Genomic DNA, 25,382 nt, shown 5'->3' on the forward strand with positions numbered 1-25,382 from the left:
CATTCACCTTGTCGCAGAAAATACCCCATATTTTTTGTCTTGTCAAATGTTACCACTTTGTATTTCTTCTGTGTTTATTATAAATTGTGTTGACATCTGTTTGTAAATTACAGGGCTGTGGGGAAAAATAGATGTCTGGCACTGGCATATCCCACAGTGAAGTTGGTTGGTTGGTTTTCTTGAGTAGGGGATTGAGAGAGAGAGAATTCCAATTTCAAAGGTAAAAGTGGATTGAGCTATCAGCTTTGCAGTTGTTGGTACAGTTTGGTGTCAGAGGGAGAAATACAGAGCTGCTCAGAGTAATTATTCTAATTTGACAGGTTGGGTGCACCAAAAATTTGGATCCTAAGCAATGCAGTCAGTTTTCCTTGGTGAAACCTGCACATTCACGGAAAAAAACTTATCAGGCACTTCCATGAGGTTTTTGACATAGTAATAAGATTAATTTACCCTGTCCATCTGTTGTGAAGGAGGAGCCCTGTGACCATGTCATGTTCATGGTCCTTACATTTAAAAATAAAACAAATATTGGATGTGCTCTTGTTGTACCCCTCTCCAGCAGAAGCATGTTAAACCAGAAAGCGCAAATCCTGCTCCAGCACAGTAAAAGCAGTATAAATGTGCTGGTGGGTTCCAGTCTGTTGGGCAGTGATTTCCTGCTGTCACCACTGCCATCCAGCACAACTACAAAAGTCCTGTTATAAATATAATAAAATATTGCATATATAAAATATCGCATTTTGCTAGGTAACGTGCATTTTCTACTTGACAGTGCACAGATGTGTTTGAGAAGGATTTGCAGAAGAGACCCTTGGTAACATGGAAAAGCAGTGATTGGTCTGTGGACATTGGCCATGAGTTTTGCAACAGGAGATTTTCTGTTAGTTCTGTTTGAGTAGAGCTAAACCATCCTAGTTCAAACAGTATCTCCTGCAAAGCTGTACTGTTGAACATCGGAAAATCTAATTACTGACTCAAAAAAAAAAGTGTAATTCATGTAGTCAAAATATTAGAAGGGGAAAAATTATTACTATTTTGAGGTTGGCTATTTTAAGCACAAAGACAATCTGTGAACTTTGTTTTTCAATCACAAGTTATTTTTTGTGAAACTGTAGAAATACAGTTATCAATTCAGAAGATACACACTTCAGAACTGTATTCAATTTCTTAAATTTTAAGAAACTTCCATTTCTTTGCTGTAATTTTGTGTAGTCATCCTCGTGCCAGTGTTTGTGCCACACAGCAGCTAACAAATGCATGTGAGATACTTTCTTCTCTCTCAAGTGCAGGTGGTACCATGCACAGTTGATGCATTTTCCTTGATGCTGTTTTTGGGGCAAGCGATAGCTGAGGTGACTGGTGTATAAGGACATGGTGAAGAAGCCCAGTTATCTGCTTTGATCACTCAGTTACACAAAAGCAATCCTTGTGGTTGCTGTGGCCAATGCCTGACATTGCAGGGCTGCACTCCCATCCCCATGCCGGCTGAGCTGGGAGTTGCCTTCTTCATGCACCCTTGCATCCAGTACAAGTGCAAGCTTTGCACTGCCACCTTGAAGCAGGCCCTACGTTTGCCCCCGCTCACCCGACAGCCTTCATTCAGTCTGCACGGTACCGCTTCCAGCCATGGCCTCCAAGCGTGGCTTTCCTGGCACAGCTGCCACTGCTGCCGTTTTGTATTCTCTGCACTGCTCTGCAATGCACTTACGCCCTGGTTTAACATGCCTCAGGAAGACCTGCCCCTGAAATGGTCAAGCCAGTACACAGGCAAGTGTGCCACTGGAGTACAAATCAAAAATGCCAAACGTGACTTTGTATTGATTTTTTTTAAATGAAATACTTGGGCTGCTCTTCAAGCAGCTGTAGAATTGACTATTTTTTTTGTTGTTGCATTTCTTTCATTTTCTGTTTAGGACAAGATAGTTTTCACAGACAACACAAGATACATACAACTTTTAGAATGGGTGAGGGGAGTTGCTCTACATGAATATTTCTAGTTTAATAAATGCCAGTTTGTTGGAAAGTTTTCAGAGACCACTACTGTTTTTAACAACTCTTTTGAGTTGGAATAAAAATAATTCAAAACACTGTTAGAGCCTTTTTAAAGCACATTTAAATTCCTTTCATCCCTTTACATGCTTTTGATTAGAAAGGCTTCAATTTTATAATATATTTGATTTTTTTCAAATAAGACATTTCAGGCAAACCCAAACTTAGTAAGAAACTTCAAGCAAATCTCTTTGATGGGTTTTCAAACTATGTGAGAATCCTAAATCTCTGGTTCTCTAAGCTGGAACACTTCTTTGAAAATCTGAAATAGCTTCTGCACCAAAAATCTGCTTTTTGCCGCCTCATGTTTATTTCATGTTACCTCCATCCCATGGACCTGATTTGTCTCTTAGATTGTGAGGAATTGTCTGGTATGTGGGAAACTCCTTCACGGTTAAGACAGTCATGACAACAGTAATGTACATGAAGAATAAAAACCCTCTTCCTGTGCTGAAATGCTTTAGATGTTTGTCTCTTAAAAGCTTATTTCCAGTATGTTCTTACAAAGCACCCTGCACCACATTTCTTAGCATAAATGTAAACATGTCTGCACGTGGTATTCCTTTTTTTCATGTTATCATCAGATTCTCAGCACTGTGAATGAGAGCAGTGTAGAGATGGTACTGACCTTCCAGTTAGTCACTTAACTTTTTTTGTTGGCGCGGTTGTTCTGAATGTGGCTGGAAGAGCTTCAAATCATTTATCAGCTGTGTAATTGTTGTCTCAAGAAAACAAAAACAGAGAAAAAAGAAGAAGAAAATGCTCAGTACAAATTGCCTGTAATAAGATTTGTTTCTAAGCATGAAAGCCTGTTTCTTATTAGTCACAGTTTAGCAAGATAGCCATCACAGTGGCGTTAAAGAGAAACATCTGTCTATACCCAAGGCATCATTCATCTACAGACAGTGAGTCCCGGTAAATTCTTATGACATCTAACAAATCGCTTTTGGGGGGCTTCAGATGGGTGGTTTTAGTACAATTATTACTAATTAAGTTATCCAGGAGAGTAGTCATAGTGGCATAAAGCAGGTGAGTAGAGGGCGACTTGTGTCCCAGGCAGAACTCCTTTTCTGTGGTTTGTGTCAGCTGGGCCTTGCTTTGCACTGACAGCACAGAGGCTGTGCGACTACATTGCAGTGCCCTTCTGTGCCCGTGCAGCTGGAGCGACACACAGGTGTGCAGGAGAAGGGGAGCAAGCTGCTGGTGACGATCTCAAGAGAGCAGGCTGTGTATTTCCCCATACTTGTTGGTTTGGGATTTGCACAACACCTTCACTTAACGTAGACATGGGAGAGAGTTGTGCCCTTTGCAGGCAGTAGGACTTGGAGGCATAATGATGCGAAAAGGTAGCAGCTGCAAAGATTTTATGAAGGGAGTGGACACCTCTGAGGATTCCCAGGGAGTGACTGTGTAGAAAGGCCAGGAGACTGGGGTTTGTGTTTTGTTTTCCTTAATTACTTATGTTCAGATATTGATCAGTGGAATAAAGTTATCGAGCAGCTGGGAACGCCCTGTCCAGAATTTATGAAGAAGCTGCAGCCGACGGTACGGAACTATGTTGAGAACAGACCCAAGTACGCTGGCCTCACCTTCCCCAAACTTTTTCCAGACTCTCTCTTCCCAGCTGACTCGGAACACAACAAACTCAAAGGTATGTCTGATAAAGGACCACAGTTAACATGTGAACAGCCGCAGTGCGAGGAAGGATTTTCCCAATTTTTCTTCTCTCTAGTTGTATTCCTTCTTAATGCATTTAGTTGCGGAGACGAGTGAATTCTTATGTTGAGCTGAGAGGCAGCTTTTGGAAGTGATTTTTGGAGAACCTGGTGCTTGGGCAGCCAAGGAAGTCTGCATTGTCACTGATTAACGTGTCAAGCATAACCACATGGTGTTTGTTCTTTATGGTACTTCTGTATCGTGAGGAACTGTGGTGTTCCTTTATTCTCTTGCTAAAACTTGTAGCACAAAGGAAAATGAGAGCTTTCATCACAACATCTCAACACTTGCACGCTTTTCTTTTAAACTAGAAAGGACCAGTTTGGCCAGGTGCCTGCCTCGTAGCTCTGCCTTTCCTGGACAACGGAAAGTTATCAGCAACATCAGCCAAAATGGTCTTGATATAGCTGAGGTTTAATATGTGTTGTGGGTGGATTTCTTATTTTGAAAAATGCTATGGTTCCGTTTTGACATGTAAAGCTGAGCAGTAACTTAATTCTGGTGCGACTAGATATGCTGCTCTACAATATATACACTGACATGTTTTGTGATGGCCTTAATCATATTTTGAAGCCATGGTTTACTTCAACACGACTTCTATCTCCAACTGGAAAGACTGATTAATGTGTGCTTAGGATGAAAAGGATTTCTCACTGCAGCTCTAGAACACCTACCAGCTTGTGCTGTGTATCTGTTTTGCACCTCTTGAGTACTTTGGGTTGCTTACTACAGTGGCCTGTAATGATCTTCAATTGCTTGCAATTGAGATGTCTTTCCATTTCCCAGAGAACCCTTCCCATTAGCAGCTGTTTGGTAGCAAGGCTGCTGTCTCAGCTCTAGGAGCCAAGTGAAGGTCTGAGTGAATGCTTTGGGATACACAGAATTCCATACTCCTCCTACAATAAATTTGAACAAATAAATTTTCATGGATTTGGAACTGATGAACAGCAGCCGCAAAGTGCGCTGTTACTTTTGGATACAGGAAGCACATGCATTTAAGCAAACTGAATGGTCCTTCTAAAGATACAGTGTCAGAGCAAGAAACAGTGCATTACAAGAGTTCTGCTGGTGCATCACTGTATCATCCCACTTCCTGCTTAAATAGTTCAGTAAGAAATGTTAACAGTTTCATTTGATAGCAGGATTGTGTGAGATGGGAAACCTAATAACATTTTGCACTTGATACCTCTTTTACATTCTTCTTTCTTTCAAGTTCTCTGTTGTGTGATATATAGTAAACTATTTTGAGCATGGAATTGAACACTACACTAGTAGCAATAGCAAAGAAAGTTGCTGATTTTTTTTTTAACAAGGGGTTTGATGATATTTATTAAAATCTCCAAACAGGAGATTTTAATGGCTCCCGGAGGGCTATGTGAAAAAGCACAGATAAGTTTCAATGTTTTTCTGAACCACCTTAAGAGTACATGTAAGTTTCAGGTTTTGATTTACAAGTGTCATGGTTTTATACTTCATTCTGCCAGCTTATTTCCTGATCCTGGCAGTAATTCAGATACCCAAGAAAAATGAACTTGAGTTGTATTAGTCAGCTTTGTACATTTAATCTGCCCACAGCATGTAAAATTTCAGTGAAGCCTGCTAGGGCACTTCTGGCATGCTGGCCTGAAGTTGGCACCTTTCTAATGAATGCAGCCTAATGGTGGTTACTGAAGAGCTCTTGCCCTAACAAGGGAGGGGGCAGAAGTACCTGTAAGCAATCTCTAGAAGGGCTGCATCATTCCATAGTCCAATTCACCTTTCTCTGGTGGCGTTGATTTCTCGTACTAATAACCGTTTTTGTCTGATTTCATTGTTCTAGCCAGCCAAGCCAGGGACCTTTTATCAAAGATGCTAGTCATTGATCCGGCTAAGCGAATATCAGTAGATGAAGCCTTACAGCATCCATACATTAACGTCTGGTATGACCCAGCAGAAGTGGAGGCGGTAAGTCAGATGTGATTCCTTATTTCAGACTGCAAAATGTAGATGTGGTTCATGTTTTTCTCCTGCTTTATAGCAGCTTGATAACAAACATGCTATAAGAAACGATGTTGTGGTAGTCTCTGGATTCATGTGAAATTGTATCTGTTGGGACACAATGCATCTGTTTGTTAAATTAACTGACAATAGATAGAAGAAATAAAAAAAGTTTTAAGTACATGAAGCCATTTTCTGCTCTCTTCTAGTCAAGATGGGAAGAGTATTTTGAAGCAGTAGCTCACCTGTTTTTTCTAGCTATATAACAGTCTGGCAAAAAAAAAAAAAAGTTATCTTTCTTTATAAACCTGACCATGTGGAAAACAGTAAGCATCACTTGTATTTATTTTCAAGGATGTATGTGCAGAAGAGGAGAATCAAACAAAACAATACAAAATCTTGAAATCTTAGTGGGATATATATTACTAAACTGAGGCAGAGGCTCATGTGATTTCCTGGGTGACAGTTCAGTGTTTGGTACCACATATACTGCAGGCAAAGAAGTTGAAACTGAATTTTTCTTTGTCTTGTCATGCTTCATTCACCTCCCTGCATGCCTTGATCAGGCTGGTGTTAACAGGAATCAGTGCAATCTGTAGGTACTTCAGTGGCGTGGTATGAATAGGTATAAATTCAGAGATGTTCCCTAACAGTGCATGGAAACAGAGCCCAATCTTGCAGCAGGTTTGGAAATGTTACTTATCACAACAGGCAGGTAAGACCCTGATCCCTGCAAATTTCAGTCATTGCTGTTCAGAGACATGTTCCAATTCAGTGTATGTTCTTAAAAGAGCAGTGACCTTGAAGGAAGAGTAAATGGAAAACATGAGAAAAACACCGAATTTCCATTGCGTAAGCTTTTTGCAGAGTGTATTACTTAGGGATGCTTTAGAGGGGATGGCTCTGCTATTTGGAAAGCCTTTCGATTTTGTGCACTTGCTTTTTTTTTTTTTTTAAAGAAGTTCAGTCACTCTGAGGTTCTAACATATGATATGCTGATATATGTTACACCCCAACATGCCTGTTCCAGTTTAATATCCCTCTTGCAGGTCTCATTCTATTAACAGGTAATTAAGTTGTATTTTCATGCATTACTTCCGTATTAAGGAACTACTCTGATGTGAAAAGAACTCAGATAAGTCTTTTACTTACAGGCACTGTGCTGTCATACCTCCTGATCTTGCCTTTATTCAAACCATTTAGCCCCATTTTTTTCTTATTATCCACGGATAGTTTCAAAATCTACGTTCGTTATTGGAATTAGTTGACAAATATTTTATGCTAACGTTAATAACTCTGAGGTGAGTCTGCTATTGTAAGATTTCTGTTCTCAGTGTGTACAAAGCTGCGTGAAATGGCTTGTGTTCCCTGACTGGAAGACTTACAACCAGAGGAACAGTATCTGTGCATGAATAGACATTGTGGTGCTTTCTCTTGCAAACTTTGATAATAATAAAGCCATGTGTGGAGCACAGTAGTCATTCTTTTCTAAATAATATACTTTGCAGCATTTGCTCAACTCTTCTCTGTCTCTTAAAGCTATTCTTGTATTTTAATTATCAGGAAATTGGACTATTTTGACCCTTTGCTGTTTCCATTACCTGATAAACCAGTTAATGCATTTTGCATTTTCTCTCGGTATTCTGTTCTACACTTGTTTTCCATTCTTTTTGCTTATTTCACATTGAAATTCAGGCATGCTATTTTAAATATGTTGGCCATTTCTGAAGCATTTGTTGCGTTATCTTTAAACCAAGATGATCTTTGCTAAAAACATTTACAACACTTACAACATGTTGGGCATTTGTTTCACTAGACAAATTGCAGTTAGTCAGGTTTTTCTTTTGTCCAGACTGTTTGGTGGATTTTTGTGGAAGTAATCATGACTCTTACTAGGCAGTAATTGCTTGCACTTAAAAAAAAACAAAACAAAACAAACTGTCCTGGTGCCGGTCATTTTTTTTTTTGATGTGTGTTTGTTTTGTTTTTTACAATTAAGCGAGTCTTCTCTTAAGTCAGTGTCTGCCTTCTGTAACTGGTTTTATCCAAGGTGCACAGGTCTATTTTTCCTGTCTGAAAACAAAGCTTTAGAGACGGACATTTTTGAAAAGCCTGGTTTTGACTCAAGAAAAGCTCAACACTTCGATTCTCTGTTGCCTGGGTTCTTACCCAAGTTGAGTTGCATCACTCTGGTGTGATGAAGAGGTGAAGTGGATCAGATCTCCTCTCAGGCCAGAGGGATCAGGAGCACTTTACAGAAGCTTAATAGGTACTACAGTAATCTCAATCTTTTCTTCTCTTCCTTTACACAAGGAAATACATTGTATTTGGGGATATACCTGCCTATTACATTACAAATAATAGCTTTATTGTTTGAGAAGGGAAAAGAAGAGGTGTAAGCCAGATTTTACATTGCATCATCCCACGTTGGAGAGGCACCAGCTACACACTGTGGTTTTTGCTTTGCTTTCTCTTAGGTTGGCCCTGCCTCCAGAGGAGAAGTGCAGAGATTTGCATCCATTTAATGGACTAGGTGCCAGAGGGTAAAATAGGGGCCTTAGCTGTTTCCTGCAAAGAGGACACGCAAGGAAAGGATTGACTGGAGGGAGGACAGGGAGAGAGAATGGAGTAGCCAAGAAGAATATTCTGCCATTTGCTTAGGGAAAGTTTGCAGAGGAGCATCTGCTACCTAAATGAGTTTTCCTTCATTGTTCACAGCATGAAACAACCCCATTCTTTCACAGATTGCCGTGCAAGAGCACAGGCCATGGAAACTGAGAGCAGAGCACCAGTCAAGTGAGCAGTGGAGATGCTTTTGCTCACTTGGTTGTGTTGAACCTCTCACAGTACTGCACTGTGTTGCATCTGCTCATGTTTACTGCATCCTCCCTTTTGTAGCACTTGATAAGCACTTCTCCATAGGGTGAGGGCTTTCATCACACGACTGAAGGTCTGGTCTTCATCAAAAGCAGCTAGTTGTCTGCTGTACAAGGTTCATTTGGTTCAGAGGCCTGGCAGAAGAGGTAACAGAAAGCATTTTGTGTGACAGGCGTTTTGAAGTGAGCTATTGCAGTGTCATGAAGTGTCAGTGTATGTTGGAGTAAACTGCGAAGAGCACTGAAGATGGTTAAGAGAATTTGGTGTCCAGGTTTCACCTGGAGGTAATGACCCTCTACATCTGCCCAGGTTTATGGCATTTTGAATGTGTGAGGAACAGATAAAATAGCCCTGTCCAGTTAAAAAGCAGACTAGCGAGAGAGTTACGATCCCTTTTTACACATCTATTAAAAGTTTATGGTCCTTCACAGGCTGTCTGGGGGCAATAAAACTATTATGTCTCATTCTAATGGGCAAAGACTCTAACAGAAATAGGCAGTGGTAGGAATGCAATACCCTTTTTCCTCCTGACATGTAACAACATCATACTTTTCTGGTCTGCCTTAAATATCATGTTGTGATTCCCTAATAAGCAGAGGAAGAAACTGTTATCAGACGTGGTACTTGCTTTTCACTAACAGCATGAGGTTACATAAACAGTGCTGTGACTCTCCCACAGACTTGTTCAAAGAACAAACCATATCCAAAGACCATAACAGCTCTGAAACAGTTGCATTCATAGTTAGAAACAGGCATTGCACAGTTATTAAACTTACCTTTGGAGTGAATAAACAGACTTGGAGGAAATTCTCATGTCCAACCTATTAAGCTTGATAGTCAGCTTCTTTTCAGCCCACCCAGCTTGCCACAGTAACTTTGATAAAAAATTGCAGCAATAGGTTCTCCCAAGAGTACATTATTGCTCTAAATTTCATTTGAATAGTGTTACTCACTTAGAAGATGATTTCTCAATTACAATTAAAATGTGTCTTAAAATAGTACAAAAACATATCTCTACAGGTAACGTATGTTTATGATTGTGTGGAATTCCTTAGATTTTTGGAACTGTTGAAATCTGTTACCAGCCTAGATTTAGAGCATGTCTGGTAGCAGTCAGCCCCCGATATTTCAGGTAAGTCCAAGAACTGTGCCCAGTAAACAGCCTCCCAGTCTCATAAGGATTTGCGAGTATCTGTAGCGCTGCTGAGCCTGACTGGTGTCTCACAGGAAGGTACCATCACGCCGAATTTGTATGTGGGACAAACAGAGATCAAAGAGAAGTTGTCATTTATTGATACTACACAGGAAATCTGTACTAGGAACCGAGAGACCTTAGTAATTTATTTCATATTTCAATTAGAGGTTCCATCCTCCTATATGCTACATGAAGAAACTGTCTTGGCTCAACTTTTAAACATATGCTTACATTTATTACTCTCCTTGTATGGTATTTAGTTTAGCTACATAACAATATTTGGACTATTACCATGAATAAATGAGACACATGATACCTTTTCTCTCTTCAAGTGCTCTATTCTTTTTTTTTTTTTTTTAGGAAAGACATTTCTAACATTCCTTGCCTACAAACATAGACTACTTACTGTGTTTATTGTACCTAATCTCAATAGCTCCCTGATGTCTTATTAAATTCTGTTTTCTTGTCTGAAAATGTTGTGCTTGAGACTCTTCATTTATACAGCTCCCTTTTTGAAGTTGCTATGCATTCTTACACTGCATTGAGATTATCTGCAAGTCCCAAATCTGATACTTTGTTTTTCATATCTCCCCTAATGTTTATACAGTGGTGTCTGTATGCATGTCACTGTTTGTATCCCAAAACGTTTACGCAGTATGTCAGTAGAATGAATTCCTAGGCAAGTGCTTCAGAATAGCTTCAGCGTTGCCAGCTGGGCAGCTCTGAAAGTGAACTTGAGAACAGTTGTGCTGGTTGTTCTCTATGAAGGTGTTGGCTTGAGCAGCTTGGTCTCCAGTCTAACTCTTTCCATACCACTGGCATTAGAGATGATTTAGAAGGGGGAAGAGAACTGCTTATCAGTATCAAATCCCATTCTTAGGTAATAGAATTGCTTAGGACTTAATCTTTCAAACTTTTTACCTATAAATGATGGAGGAATCGCTTCATTTTGCAATCTCTTGAATATCAGCATAATTTCATATTGGTTCTTACTTGGGAACAATATCACTCCATTCCATGGATCAAATCTGGTATTAAAATTTGTTGCAGATGATTATCTGTTGCTTTCCATTAGCTGATACCAAAATTCAACTTAGATTTAACTGCATCTATAGTTATCTGACATATCCATTAGAAGTGAGATTTCTTAGAAAACTCTGAGAGCAGATGTTAAAAATGTCCTTTTTAAGCATTTCTCTACATTGGTAAGAGTTTTACAACAGTGGTGTATTTTATGGATTTGCTTTTCACTGTAACACACGCTGCTTTCTTCACTGGTTATATTTTCGTAGGACTTGGTTACACTGGGATATGTCTGCATCTAGAACCACCCCTGAGGGAGGGGCTGAGTTCTGAATTATCGTTGATTTTTCTCTGTGTGTCAAGCTGCTGCATCTTACCCTTTATTAACGTGATGTCATTTCCTACAGTGCTTATGAGAAGAGCTTGGTTGGTGGATCTCAGCCCAAGGTCCTCTCCATCTGAAAAAGAAACTGCTGCTTTATCATTTCGGCATTTTGTCTGTAAACAATCTATGTCCAGCTGTTAAATACAACCTGTTCAAAAGTAGTTTCAAGTGTCATAGGTTGTCCAAAAGAAAAAGAAAAAAAATCACCTTTCTCTTACTTACCCGTGAGCTCTGTGACCTTGGCAAAAAACACTTCAAAGGTTTTTCTTCAGTGTCACCTTTACTACAGGTGATGTTTCAGTGGCAAAATCAAGGCTGTCAGGCTGTGCAGCTTTTCTGGTATTCTCTTCTCTTGTTTAGCCCTGTATTTATTCAGATGTATCAGAACTCTTTGGTGATCTGCCACAGGGTCTTTTAGCAATCAGTTGCAGGGTTTGGGTTTTTGCTCAGAGGTCGGTGGTGCACATCTGCTGTCTCACAAAAGAAATTTGCAGCTTTGCTTTGTACATGGGTACAGATATTTTCTCTAGTCAGCAACATCTATCCATTTATAGCTGATTAATTATGGAAGCTGAACAGAGCTACTGCAGCAGTCTTTGCTATTGTCAGTGGGAACTAGTGGTTTTAGAAGAAAGAGATCTTTCTTTTTTTTTTTTTTTTTTTTTCCTTTTCCAAACCAAATTAAAGCGTTTTCCAGCTTGCTGGAACATATCTGCAAGCTGTTCTCTTGTCTGCATGTAGCCAAGAAACCTCGACTCCTGCTGCATGGCACCCTTACAGTTCAGCTGACCACTGTTTCCTTGATGCAAACTACAGGCTGAGTGAGATTTCCAAAAGGCTCTGCAGGCTCCAAGGAACACACGGGCAGAGGCATCTCTTCTGCCGCCTCCCTAGCTGAGCCCACAGCCAGCCAACTGTGGGCTCCCCAGGCAGTACTGGGTGAAATGCAGAGCCCTTGACATTTTCCTCTCTAGCCAGAGAGACTTCAAGCCTCTTCTGACAGCACCCTGGTGTACTTGTTTGCGCTGCAAAAATAAATGTATAAGTGTTATCAGTCATACAACTGAAGGGGTAGCAAAGCACAAAGGAATGTTTATCTTGACCTTTTATGGGGACCTAAGCCATATAACCAATTGTTTAACCTCACACCATTCATTTTTACAGCCTCTGGTGCCTCTGGTCTTTATACATTGCCAGCTCTGTCGTTGCCTTGTCCCCTGCTCCACAATCACTGCTCCAGACCCTGCGAGGCCAGGAACAGATGCAGAAGCAAGCTTTCTTCCTGCCAAGCTTTCTAAAAATAGCTCATCCTAAGGTCTGCACTGTGCTGACACCAGCTCTGCAGAGGCAGGGGTAGCAGGGGAGCTGCTTTATTCACGTGGGAGCTCAGGCCCATTCCCTTCACTTCCTAGCAGTCGTACACAAACCAGTCCATGTTGATTTAGTGAAGTAAGAATTCATCAGCCTCAATATTTGTCTTGCTTTTTTACCCTGGTGAGAAGCTTTTCCTCCTGGATGTTAGAAAGGTGTTCGGTGAGTCCAGTTATCTCCTGTTTGTGTGACCACTTGAAGAATGTTCCTTTTTTTTCCTTTTTTATAATTTAGAAAAAGACCCATATGTGTATTTCCTGATTTTTTTGTTATTATATTCAATGAAAGTTAAACGCACTGCAAAAATACTTGAGAAATTGGTACAGTTTAGAACACAAGAACCACTGAAACAGCAAGCAATTAATACATACAAGGGAAATACCATTCCTTCCTTCTCTTTTGCCTCCACATATAGACTGTTTTCTTTGTTATTGTTGCAAATTCAATTGCCTACAAATCAATTTGATTTGAGGAGAAAACAGTTTAAAAAAAGCTAGATGCTGCCACCCATAGGCCTGGTCTTTACTCTGCTTTGTTTTAATGCTAGTCTGATGATACTTTTTCTGAAACATGTACCAACTAGCATGTAATTCTCAGTTGGGATGTGCTGTAGGAAGGATGTATTAGAGTATCTATAGTACCGCCACTGTATCCATGTAGAAAATGAACAGTGATGAGCTCAGTTATTTTGTCAGCCATTTGAGTTAGGCAGGAAAGTAATTTTTAGGCTAACCTTTGCACCAAGTAAAGCCTGAACTCAGGTGCCAGTGGAGGATCCAGGTATGACAGCTGCTCTGTCTTCTTCACTGCTGTGACAGCGTCTGTGTCACAAACCTCTCCTCTTCCCTCTAATTTTAGAAGCTGGTTAAAAAGAAAATTAAAAAAAAAAAAGTAGCAGAAATTGAGCAGTCAGCCTGAAGGGGATTATCTAGGTTGATGGTAATGCATTAAGCTCAGTGGTTCTTGTTAACATTAATGAGGATTGCAGGAAAACTTAATTCCTCAAACTGCTGTGGTATTCTCAGCTCAGTGCTGTGCCTCAGAATCAATGAAAATGTCCTAAACGAGTCCTAAAGATTTGTTTCCCTGAATAAGGAAATTCAGATGGGAAACTTTGCTGTTTCAGTGAGAGGGTGCTGGCCTGGCCTCTCAGTGGAGCTCCCCTCACCTGTGTTCTGTGCAGGCTTTAGAGATAATAAATACATCCTGCCTGTGAGAAGCAGAGGCACTTATTTGTTTCATTATCACGGTGACTGCTTGTTACCATTGGCTCTCACATCCTTGCCAAGAGCCACATCTCATAGTCGTGGGTTCTCCTAGCTCACACGTACCAGTCTGCAGTATGAACAATGGCACAGCAGCGGGAAGCTCTGAGCAGGTGCAGTTTCTGGCATCCCACAGCATGTGAAATACAGAGTTTGGGTGCTCACCCTCAATCAGTTGCTTCCCTAGTAACTAGGAGTTTGGTAACGAGTGCGATTGTTTTGGGCTCTCTCCCTGGAAAATGCCTTCCTTTCCAGAATGTGTTGATCTAGGAAATAATGACTGCAGCTTTTCTTCCTGACTGTTAACCAATTATGCCTGCTTAAGACATAGCTGAAATAAATTAGGGGAGACATAAGCCAAAGATTTTGTGGTTGTGTGAACTGAGGCCAGGAATGTGCATCTGATCACTCATTGCCTTTGATTCTGTAATTTGCGCATTTGAGACATACAGTAGTGAAGGAATCAATCTCGTTATTTCTGGCTAGGGGAGAAATACCCCTTTTTCAATGGACGGTGTAAAAAGAGTGTTTATGCTTGGTAGGAGTTATTTTACCCACAGCCTGTACTGTGGGTAACCTCACTGAAGCTTTAGAAAGGAAGGTACTTGCAGGATATTCCTGTCCAGCTTGGTTGACTTGCTTGGCTTCCATCTGGCAGAGAAGCAGCGGGTCTGTCGCTGTGCCTCAGACAGTGGCTGTAAGGCCTCACCCACTGCTATTGCCAAAAGCCAAGAGCCAGCAGACAGCTCCTGCAACTCCTCTTTAAATTCCTAACCCCTGGGGCTTCCGTGCCTTCACCAAGCGTTCTCTGCTTTCCCCCGCTAGGAAGTCCAAGGTGCTGGGCTGGCCAAGCAGCTGAGCAGTAGTGCAGTAGGCTCAGCTGAGAGGATCGAGCTTACTGTGCCCTGTCAATCAGTGGAGAGGCTCGCTGTGCTCTTGGGTAGTGTTCAGCTCCCTGACAGCATGAAACAGAGAGTCTCCACAGAGAGTCTTATCGATTTTTAAAGCTTCAGGACTGACTGGGACAGGATTGTTAAGCTAAATGAGAATACAGCGGCATTGTTTTGGGACTCAGCCTTCTTATGTGGCTGTATCTTACCCTGCTGATGTGGTGAAACCTGAGGTACCCCAGCTGAGGCCTGGGACTCGCTTGAACTTTCCGCATGTGTTTCAGGTTGACCCTCGTTCCTCAGGCATGAGACTCTGCAGTCCAGGACTTCACCTCATTCCCTTGTCTTTAGCCCCAGCACACAAATGTCACTGTTTGGGAACATCCCTTGTTTGCAGTGGGCTTGGCCACGTCTGTTGAGAAGCTTGAGAATTTGGAACATGGGTCAGAAATTCTGGCAGGGAGATTCTATTCTTTAAAATTAGATTTACTCTGAGAAGGTACATTGTATAGCAGCAAGTCTGGTATCCAACATGTGACTTAAAAGTTAATACGTTAATGTTACTACTAATTAATCAGGATTGTTATTTGTCTGGTGCTTTCTCTGCCAGTGAAGACAACCTGTGTGTGGAATTTCCGGGCTCAGTGCAAGCAGAATGATGGCATTATTGACCAGGGTCTTATTGCACTGCAACTATGCCTCTTGTTTAAAAGAGGAAGAGGGAGAAGTATCGTGTTTTCTTCTATATAAAGTGTTGATTTCCAGAACTGTTAACTCCTTTAATATTCAGATATGGTTCATGTGTTTTTGCATGAATGGGACGGATTACAAAGAGGGGGAGGAAAATTTATCTTTACTCCTAGTTATTTACAATATAAAGAACAATCTGACAAATCGTTTTATTTCTCTTGCAGCCGCCTCCCCAGATATACGATAAACAGCTGGATGAAAGGGAACATACAATCGAGGAATGGAAAGGTAATCACAATTTAGGATTATATGGAAAGGGGTATTTCTGTGGCAAATAAGCCATGTCTCACTACCAAGTGCATCTCTAAAGCCAAAAGAATTCCTATCACAGCAAGAAGTGAAACCAGCAAACTGGTGCTTTTGTAATGAAAACACAAGATACAAGGAATGTTCTGAGAACCACCGTTATCTGCACAGGTTAACATGAACTCTGGAGTGCAGATTACAATGCTACATTGAAATTCAAGTTGATCATCTGTCGAAGAGAGTGCTGTGTAGCAGGGTGATAGATCGGAAGTTTTCTTATACTTGATAATGCTGTATTACTCTGCTGCTTCATTTCTGGGTAGTGGAGCATTAAACAATTAATGTGTTCTAGTTTAACCCAATTTGTCTCAATTGAGCTCCAAAAAGAGGTGGTCACAGAGGAAGGGAATGGAAGAGTGAGGTCTTAGGCAAGTAGAGCTGTCAGACTCATGAAGACAACGTAGGGTAGCCCCAGTGCACCTATAGGAGGGCTGCTGTTTCCTGATTTTGTTGTTCCTGATCACAGGCACTGGTTTCTGTTTGTGACTGTTGCAATTCTCTCTTCCAGAACTCATCTACAAAGAAGTAATGAATTCTGAAGAAAAAACTAAAAATGGAGTAGTAAAAGGACAGCCTTCTCCTTCAGGTACTCGGCCCCATTGAATAACTGTGTGTTCTCTGTACTGACAAAAGGAAAACGGAAGTAACTGAAGCACTTGGCCTACACCAGCAGTTATGTAGATCCATTTCAGAAGTTGAATGCAATTCAGCATTTTTAATGGGTTGAGCTTGATTACTAGAACTGCAGTGTTAACGCTCAAAAATAGGTCTGCTTGGTATTTGAGACATAGTTGCTCTAGTAATAACGCCTAATAATATTTATGGGTGTGATGAATGTTGGATCGTGTTACTGATACTCTCATACAGGTTCATTTTTCATCTTAGAGATTCAGAGTGATTTGTAAGGTTCAAACATGGTATTATTGTCATTTTACAAAGGAAAGGTAAAGTGGGATGCCCAAAAATACTGTCACTACTGAAATCCTGGGCTTGGGAAGAACCCAGCTTTGCCTCCCCCGCACTCATTTCTGCACTGTCACTACATGATTTGATGCCACACCATTCTACTGAAGTACCTACAAGAACTAGGCTTTTATGAGAGCGTCTGGAGGCTTTGCTGGCTTGATTTGGTTTGTTACTCCTTTTTTGAATCATGTTCATGCCTGTGTGATCCTAGCTGACAACTGATTGCTGGGTGCTTTGTAATTCTAAGAAGCCTAGATAAGAAGTGGAGTGATGATAAGACATCATATGAGCTACATCTCTTCAAAACAGACTCGAGGGCGAGAATTTCTTGGTAAAATCTTGTTGGGTGTTACCTAATGTCTGAAGTTTGCATGGTCCATATTCAGCTTAGTGTTGCTTAAGATGGTCTGTGTACTTACATGCCTGTTGCCACAGGGTAAGTGTTCTCTGCTTTTCCTAAACTGCAAGAAGTTGTGGGGTTTCAGGTTTAATCACATTGGTGTTCGTTTTCGTAGCACAGGTGCAGCAGTGAACAGCAGTGAAAGCCTCCCTCCGTCCTCATCTGTCAATGACATCTCATCCATGTCCACGGATCAAACTCTGGCGTCTGACACGGACAGCAGCCTGGAAGCTTCTGCAGGACCCCTCGGTTGTTGCAGGTGACTAGCCGCCTGCCTGCGAAACCCAGCGTTCTTCAGAGGATGATGTAGTTGAGGAGGAAAAAGTAACAGGAGTTAAGAGATGAAGAGAAATAATAATAAAAAAAAAAACAAAACACAAAAAACAAAGATTTAAATGAAAAAAAAAAAAAAACACAAAAAAATCTTTCCAGCCTGCTTCTCCTACAGAATTATGTAATGCAGCTAAGCTCAAGTGTATATTTAACTTATAGTTGCTCTGCTTTGGTCTTCTTCCAATGATGCTTACTGGGGGGTAAAAAAAAAACAACGGATTATTCTAATTCATGTTTTTTTTGTCTGTCCCCGTAAGATGCAAAATTAATGGCTGCAAAACCAGCAACTTGCAACTGTCCTTCTCACACTGGCATGACAAGGTGTGCAGTAACCACTCTAAAACATCCGAGTGTATATCTGCCTTCACTTCCTGTTCTGTTGTCTTCTGCTCACTGAGGCAGATAGGGATATACAGGCGTTTTTCTCCTTATACAAATAGCACACACACACACGCCAATAGGTTTCTGGCCATGTATGCAGCTGTGTGCCTACAGGAGCACACGCACCTGCATACATCCTCAGTATGCGCTCCACAACTAAATGGCCCATTTCAGGTGAACTGCATAAATACTTACGTGATACTACCAGTACATAGGCTATTTCCTTGGTCATTGATGAGGTTGCGTATCTCGCATGAGGGTTTGTGGAAGTGAAAATAACCACATCAAACTGCGGGTCCCTCAGAGACTTGAAGATGTAGCACCAAAATTTCTGCTGAGACTTGTTATATATATTTTGAGATAATAACCAATTTGTATTGAAAGAAGATGCCACAGAGCTGCACATGAAAATGTGTGTGAATATTAGGAATTGTTCTGATTTTTAGAGCAGATAAGCCAGGCTAAGACCAGGTTAGAAGGAAGCACATGTATCTTTGCAGGTTACAGGGAACAAGAATGAATGTTTTTTATGCATGTTTATGCCCAGAAAGATTCATCTCAGCAAGCAACTCTTCCTGTCAATATTGAGTGAGTTATCATCTTAGTTTACAAATAGGCTCACTACTGTGAGTTCCAGGTATGTTTATGTCTTAGGGGGTATGACAAGGTTGGGGAACAGATAGACTGGTCAAAAGGACATGCAAAATTTGATTTTATTTCATGTGTATGTTTTTACTGAGTTAAATGAAGGAAATTTGCAACCCTCTCCTTCTCAGTGTGTTTGCGGCTTAGAGGTTGTTCTCCCTTTAATCATTCCCTTACAGGAGCCTCCACTACTAAGAGAACAGGCTGGCCTGGATGCTTTTGGCTGTTTACTTGCTCGTGGCAAATCACCTAACTCCCTGGGAAGTTTTACCAGCTGTGTTACATGGACAAGATCCACACAGTGAGTGGGTCTAGTATTCCTGTTCTCTAATAACAAAGAGTTGTAAGAATAAACAAGAATACAGATGAGTCCAGTTCTGACAAGCACCAAAGAACTCGGGTTGTGCCACAGAATACGTAGGCTTCCCAGTGGTAAGTGACAGCAAGTGTTTGTATCGGAGAATGGCAAAACTACACATACCATTTCGGAACTGAATATTTTTCCAGTTAAAACAGCAACTGGCATATTCCACTGCAAGAGCATAATCACCTGAGCTGGAAATTAACTAAGATCTGTGTCATCTCTCCTCTTACCAGTGCGTGCCATGTAAAACAAAATGACATAATAACACTGGAATGCTTTTCCAAAAGTCAAAAAGATTTTTTTTAGAATATATTATTGGATACTTTAAAATCACTCATTATTACATATTCAAAATTCTCTGAAAATATAAGCGTTCTTTTAGGTGGCTTACAAACGTACTGTTGTGCAGTACAAAAAAAATTTGAGTAGCAAGTCAGTTTTTCTTCCAAAGGAAAGAAAACAAAAAAGAAAGCTTCTCTCCAGGGTGGGGACGAGGGAAGATAAGAGAGAAATGGATAAAAAGTAGCTTCAAGTCCGGTGGTGGATCTGAGCTGCCTCCAAATTGCTGTAGGAAATGGTGTAATTTTTTTTCTCCAAGGATATTTTTGGTAGATTTTTTCTGGAAAAAATTGAAAATGAAATTAGGTCTGTGATTTTCTGAAAACTCAGAGCAGTAATAGTGAAAGCAATAATTTACTACTGCTAAAATATTTAGCAATATTCTCTCTTAAGCCATGAAGCATCAAGTTGTTATTCAGTGAGGTAACGCTCACTTGAAAGCCAGTGATCATAGAAGTATTCAAAGGTAAACAGCAATGCTTTGTTAGGTATGAAGGCAATAACTCCAAGGGTGACTTCTTAGCAATAATGGAATGTATCGCCTCCAGATTTAAATGATTACAGGTATATATTAGTAACGTTCAGATATCTAGCATCTGTTTTAAGTTCCTTATTTTTCACCATTTTAGTGTGTTAACAAAAAAGGGAAAAAAAAAAAGGAAAAAACAAACCACTCTCAAAGCTAAGTGGAACTGCAAAAATACAGCAGATGTAGCATGTAGGAATTAGGAATAATCACAGCTCATCGCCAGTGATAATATGGAGATGTGGCACAGGCAATAGCGGAAAACCCATTTGTAGTAGACGGATGCTTGCAGATCGTCTGTGTTTTATCTGACAAAGCCAAAAAAACCCTACACTTAGTCCAGTGGTATAATTTAGTCTTGTTTGATTTCGTGAGTGCTGGGGAGAGAACCGGTTACCGCAGAAAATGTCCTGCAGATGGGCAGTAAGTAAACCCCCAACACAGAACATATATAGTTTTATTCCCAGAAGCCCAGATTCCGCTAAGCACCAGTGCTGTACACACATTTTGTGGAGATTGTAGGGATGCATATCTAATTTTCTAAGTAGCATGTGCTTTTTTTGTCCTTTGTTCAGCAGTGATCGACATAAGCATGTGCTTAAGTGCCTTGTCGAAATGGGGCCTATAACAATTAGTGCATCTCGTTCTATCCTTGAATTAGTCAGTCTCCTTGGTGAACAGCTCTAGCTGTGGGAGGAGACTTGGGGCTGTCCACACTGGACAGCAGAAAAAAAGCCATTGACAAAAAAAAAAAAAGCAATAGTACCCTTCAGTCCTGGTCCTTGTATGGTCCTGTCCAAACCAAAGTGGCAGCCATCAGGTAGGAACAGTATCCTTTGTTCTTCTTTGCCCGGGAGGTTGGTGCAGTCAGCTGGTATCTTACAGGAACGCAGTACCCTTGAATAATAGATGGCAGTGATGACAATCCGTAGCTACCCTAAGGTGCACAGGTATTTTTCTTTCAGATGCTGGAAGTTTGAGACCCTTCTCTTTATGTGTTGCTGCTCATTATTCCAATGTTCCGTGCAGTGTGATCATGATAAATCCTTTTTTTTTTTTCTTGCCAGTGATCTTTCAAGTCTACCTCCTAGATTATCAAGTTACCACATAGTACTTGAGTAGTGATTTCACCTCAGTCTCAGGTTTGTAGCTGTAAGTAAAATTGCCACCGTTACTGGGATGTAGGAAGGGGGTGAAACACAGAGATTTAATGACAGATTTTTCAAAGTATTTAGGCACTGAAGCAGCAATCTGCCTATTGGCAGAAGGGCATAGGCGTGTATCGTTTGTCAGCACAAATGTCAGCTGGACACTTTGGTATTTCTGAAAATATGCCACAAAGCTTAGCTGTATCTTAAGTGTCTGAATAGTCTAAGAAGTTCTGTCCCGGGTGGCTCAGTTCAGCCATGCAGATAACCATCAGCAGGGCAAGGAAAACGACAGAGGCATCGTAATTATCCATGGCTAATCAGAGCACTAGCAGCAAAAAATAGTGTTGAGAAGGTAGAGAAGTCACTGATAAACATTCCAGCTTTATTTTCAGGTGGACTACTTCTGGATAGCATGAGAAATTTGGAGAAAAAAAAATACAAAAGGTCAGAATTGCTCCTAAGAGGTCTCTTTCCCTTTTCTTTTTCACTGGTGAGTTGAAATGAGGAAAAAGTATTGAGTTGCTTCAAATTGATGGAAGGTTATGTATGTTTTCAATCCAAAATTTTTTATAATTTTTGAAATCACTCTTCAGATGCTGACTCAGTAGTCAGAATAGTATCTTGTGAGTTTTGAATATATTCTGCTAGAATGTAACATATCTTCAGAGATTCCAGATATCTATTTGAGGTGGTCACAAAGTAATTTATGCAAATCATGCTGTGGTTGGGAATCCTCCCATACTATCTCCATTTCCATAGCATAGAAACACACAGGAATCTTCAAGTCTGTGTTATATGAAAAAGAGCTTAAAATGGAGTGCAAGTATGGTAACTTGTCAAAAGGAAAAGAAGCCACAGAAAGCCTGATGAGGTGCTTCCCTAGTGCACTGGTGTTTTTCTTCTGGAAATCATCAGTTCCTGCATGATGTTGGCCTCAAGAGATGACCCAAGCCAGATGATAATGTCACTATACCGCTCTTCTAAGTTTATAACTAGGAGTATTCATCTGTAAGGTTTTACCTTCACATATATTGCTTTACCTTTGGGATAATGATTCTGAAGAAATTAGACTTGTTGGCATGCCTTTAGGATTTTTTTGAAAATACTGCTACTAAATTGATTTGGATTGGTGCTCACCGATGAACACTACAGTACAGAGATTTCTTTTCCCCCAACGTCCTGTCTCATGAAAATATGCTAACAGTTAAGATGAAAACTGCTTGAGGGAGTCAGTTTGAGCAAATTTCCCACCTCAACAAAAAAAAAAAAAGGAAATATTTTATGTTTTGAATATCCTGAAATCATTGTAAAATATACTAGAAATATTTTAATTCAAAATAACTTTTAAAAGCCACAGTTACTTGTATTATAAATATTGCAGTATTTAAAATGATGGAATAATTCTAATTTTAGGTCTTTCTATATACTGATGTTTTAAATTTTCATGTGAATTCAAACATGCCTAACAATGACACAAATACATTTTCCAACAAAGTCTGCGTGCTTCCAGGGACAGCAATCGGTAAGGCAACCTGCAGGGGAGAATTAGACTTTCCTTTTAATGGTCTGGCAAAAAAAAAGAAGTCTGGTTAGTGATTTACTTTACATTTATAGTGTGTGTGTGTACGCGCGAGAAAGAGAGGGAGTGCAAATGGATGTGATTTTTAAAACTTCACCATTGTATTCATATTTGATCCAAATTCTCATTGTGGATAAAGAGTGTAATTGTAACTAACATAATCACACATCTTCAAGCATCTGATGGCTGTGCTTATTTGAACTTCCACCACTTTACAAAGGACACGGTTACCTATCTGCAAGCTCAAGGTGATTTTTTTCACACACATGCACACCAAAAGAACATAATTGTGCATAAGGTTTGAATATTCTACACATAAATAATGTCTTAATTAGAAAGATGGGGGACACAGGGAAATGGCACGTCATCTTCACTGATGAGCTGTAAAATAGACCTGTCCAGTGGAATTTAGTGCAGTCTGTTTAACATATTAGGAACTTGCCAGTGCAGCCTGATTTCCACCCCCCCCTTTTTTTTTTTTTTTTTTTTTTTTCAAATTAACTATCAATTGTGAGAGGTGAATGGTTTAACTTCATTTCTGTTCAGGCTCATTGACCCATGGCAAGTTTGAGTTTTAAGAAGGGTTTGATTAACAAAAGAATGTTGAAAAACTCCAGCTGAGGCTTATGGTGCCTTTTTACCTGAGAGTGAAAAGCTGAAAAGCACATACTGAAGGAAGACAGTCAGTTCGGGAAATAAATGTATCCCTACCATGTTCATTGTTTCAGACAGGTAACCCTGTCTCTTTTGTTAATTTTCACTGAACAGGGCCATTCTTGTCTTCTGGAAAGCAAGATATTTATAATGTAAATAGTTGTATTGACTTTTTTTCTGTAACTAATATGTAATAATCCAACACACTACTACTGTTAGACCTTTTTGCAGTAAGGCCACTGTATGCCTAAATATGGTCGACCTCTGATCTTTTCCTAAGTCAGTCACGTGCTGAAAAGGAGGGTGCTGGAGGTTTCAATGTACATAGAGAATCATGTATATTTAGTAAATGGAGTAAGTGGGACTTATGGCCAGTATATATTAAAGCCACAACAGTAACAAAGCTCCAGATCTTAACTAGCAAAAACAACTTAACTAGCAAAAACAACACCTTGCCATGTCCATCCTGTAATAAGATCTAAGTTGCACCTGCCTGTAGTTCTGCATGATCAGACTTCAAAGTATAACTAACAAGATCTGTAATGTATCAGTGTTGATAAACATAGTTTAAAAAAAAGAAAAAAAAGAAAAACTCAACCAACAACAGAAAATCAACAACGGCAACAGTTTCCTATCAAGACTGGAAGATGAGACATGTCCAATTTGTTGCACGGTTATAGCTGAAAGCTGGAACCAGTGCCAGTGTAAGTGGACCGCAGTAGTGACATCTGTTAAGGAACCGACCTTACTTCCATATTGTTTTGTTCTTATCCTGTTATTCTCTGACTCTCTGTTGTTCCCTGTGTGGATACAGGGGAGAACTTCACCTCAATCATCAGTGTTTTATGAGTCAATGTTGCATCAATGATTTCTGATTTCTGTTCATTTGTCAATTACTGAACTAGGATGGGAACTTCATTCTCTCTACTTGTCAAAAGGAATCCTGTCAGAGCTTCCTCATGAAGTTACTTCTCACTGCTGTCCTGACTCCTGTCGGTTGGATGACTTTGCCATGTTCCCAATAAACAGCACAATGCAGTAAACCACATTGATCGAGGGCTTCATTAAATGTGTTGTGCATCTGTACTCTTGCTGGGGCTCAAAGTCATGCAGGGACAGGACTCAATTCAAATATGGTATGTACTCTATGCATGACGCCTATATTACACCTTTATGACCTTATAGTGGGGGGAAAAAAAACTGCTGATCTTTACAGATGTGGATTCGGACTATCTTTTTGGGGGGAGGAAGGTTGTAGCGAATCTTGGTCCTTATCCTACGTGCCACTTGCTGCTATTCAGAGCAGCTAAGTGGAGGCTAAAGTGGAGCAAAGGCTGCCAAAGGGGGCCGCACATGGAGGTGAATTTCATGCTGTTTGAATGTGATCTTGCCAAAAAGCCTGTATGTCTAGCAGGGGAGACTGTGACTGTTCTAGAAGGAGTGTTGTGTTGTTTACTTAAAAACAAGCTTTGCTAATTAAAATAGTGTATTCTGGAGTCCTATTTGAATGGCATAAGGGGTTATCAATGAAAAAGAGGCCAAGTACATTCATGCAGTCCTCCTGGCTTCTTGTTCCTTTTCCTGCAGTGCTCACTAAGGGACTCAGATCAAGCTGTAAACATGTGAAAGTTGCCAGGATTACAAAATCCAGTTAGTGCTCCATGTGATGTGTTCCGTAGGCTTTACCCTAGCAGTCACTGCTCATTTTAAGAAGCATTTACAGCACTAAAGGCATGTAAAAGGACCTTGGTGTCTGTGGGACTCAGACTGTTTTCAAGTAGCTTATGAGTTTATTCCTCTGGTTGACTGCCTAAATACGTAGAAAAAAATTACGAGATGTCTGGACAGAACGAAGGAAAACAGCCAAGTAAAAGCTCTTTATTCCTTCTCCCATCTCCTCCCCATTTAAAAAAAAAAAAAAAAAGTAAACCAAAATCAAACTAACAGCAACAAAATAGGAAAAACAACATACCAACCGTAGTTGTTATTTGTGGCCTGTCCTGGCCTGATTTTTCACAAAGTTAAAGGTACTGCACTCTGCTTCAAGTGAAAAGGAACAAAAAGGTGAGAGGTGCTGCCTTTTGGAAAACACTGCTGTTTTTCTCCCTTCTTGCACAAGCTATCTGTGCCCTGTTTTAACTCCAAGTAAGTCAAACCATAATACACAATGGACATTTTTATGTTTGGATTTATCATGAGATTAAAAAACAAAACAAAAACACAGCCTTCTGTCAAAACAA

General features: G+C 40.3%; 1 protein-coding gene and 1 long non-coding RNA gene across 11 annotated transcripts in view; one reads left to right on the forward strand and one right to left on the reverse strand.

Annotated features, from left to right (window-relative positions):
• MAPK10 (mitogen-activated protein kinase 10) overlaps positions 1-17,440 on the forward strand; it is a 121,344-nt gene extending 103,904 nt beyond the window's left edge. For 7 of the 8 annotated variants that reach the window (XM_035548491.2, XM_035548496.2, XM_035548476.2 and 4 more), the window contains 5 exons: positions 3,518-3,700; positions 5,585-5,709; positions 15,663-15,726; positions 16,313-16,390; positions 17,291-17,440. In XM_035548491.2, coding sequence (XP_035404384.1) covers positions 3,518-3,700; positions 5,585-5,709; positions 15,663-15,726; positions 16,313-16,390; positions 17,291-17,433 — 593 coding nt within the window. In that variant the 3' untranslated portion in view covers positions 17,434-17,440. Of the gene's footprint in view, positions 1-3,517; positions 3,701-5,584; positions 5,710-15,662; positions 15,727-16,312; positions 16,391-17,285 lie in introns of all 8 variants that reach the window. The other variant, XM_035548502.2, reaches the window with a different exon arrangement.
• LOC118249005 (uncharacterized) overlaps positions 17,325-25,382 on the reverse strand; it is a 28,935-nt gene continuing 20,877 nt past the window's right edge. The window contains exons 5-6 of one of the 3 annotated variants that reach the window (XR_004778924.2): positions 20,525-20,908; positions 17,925-19,512 (exon numbers count right to left, since the gene is read on the reverse strand). This is a non-coding gene — a long non-coding RNA (uncharacterized LOC118249005). Of the gene's footprint in view, positions 17,463-17,924; positions 19,513-20,524; positions 20,909-25,382 lie in introns of those variants that run through there. The other 2 variants (XR_004778925.2, XR_004778926.2) reach the window with 2 other exon arrangements.

The sequence above is a fragment of the Cygnus atratus genome, chromosome 4 (assembly GCF_013377495.2).
Source record: "Cygnus atratus isolate AKBS03 ecotype Queensland, Australia chromosome 4, CAtr_DNAZoo_HiC_assembly, whole genome shotgun sequence".
Classification (NCBI taxonomy): domain Eukaryota; kingdom Metazoa; phylum Chordata; class Aves; order Anseriformes; family Anatidae; genus Cygnus; species Cygnus atratus.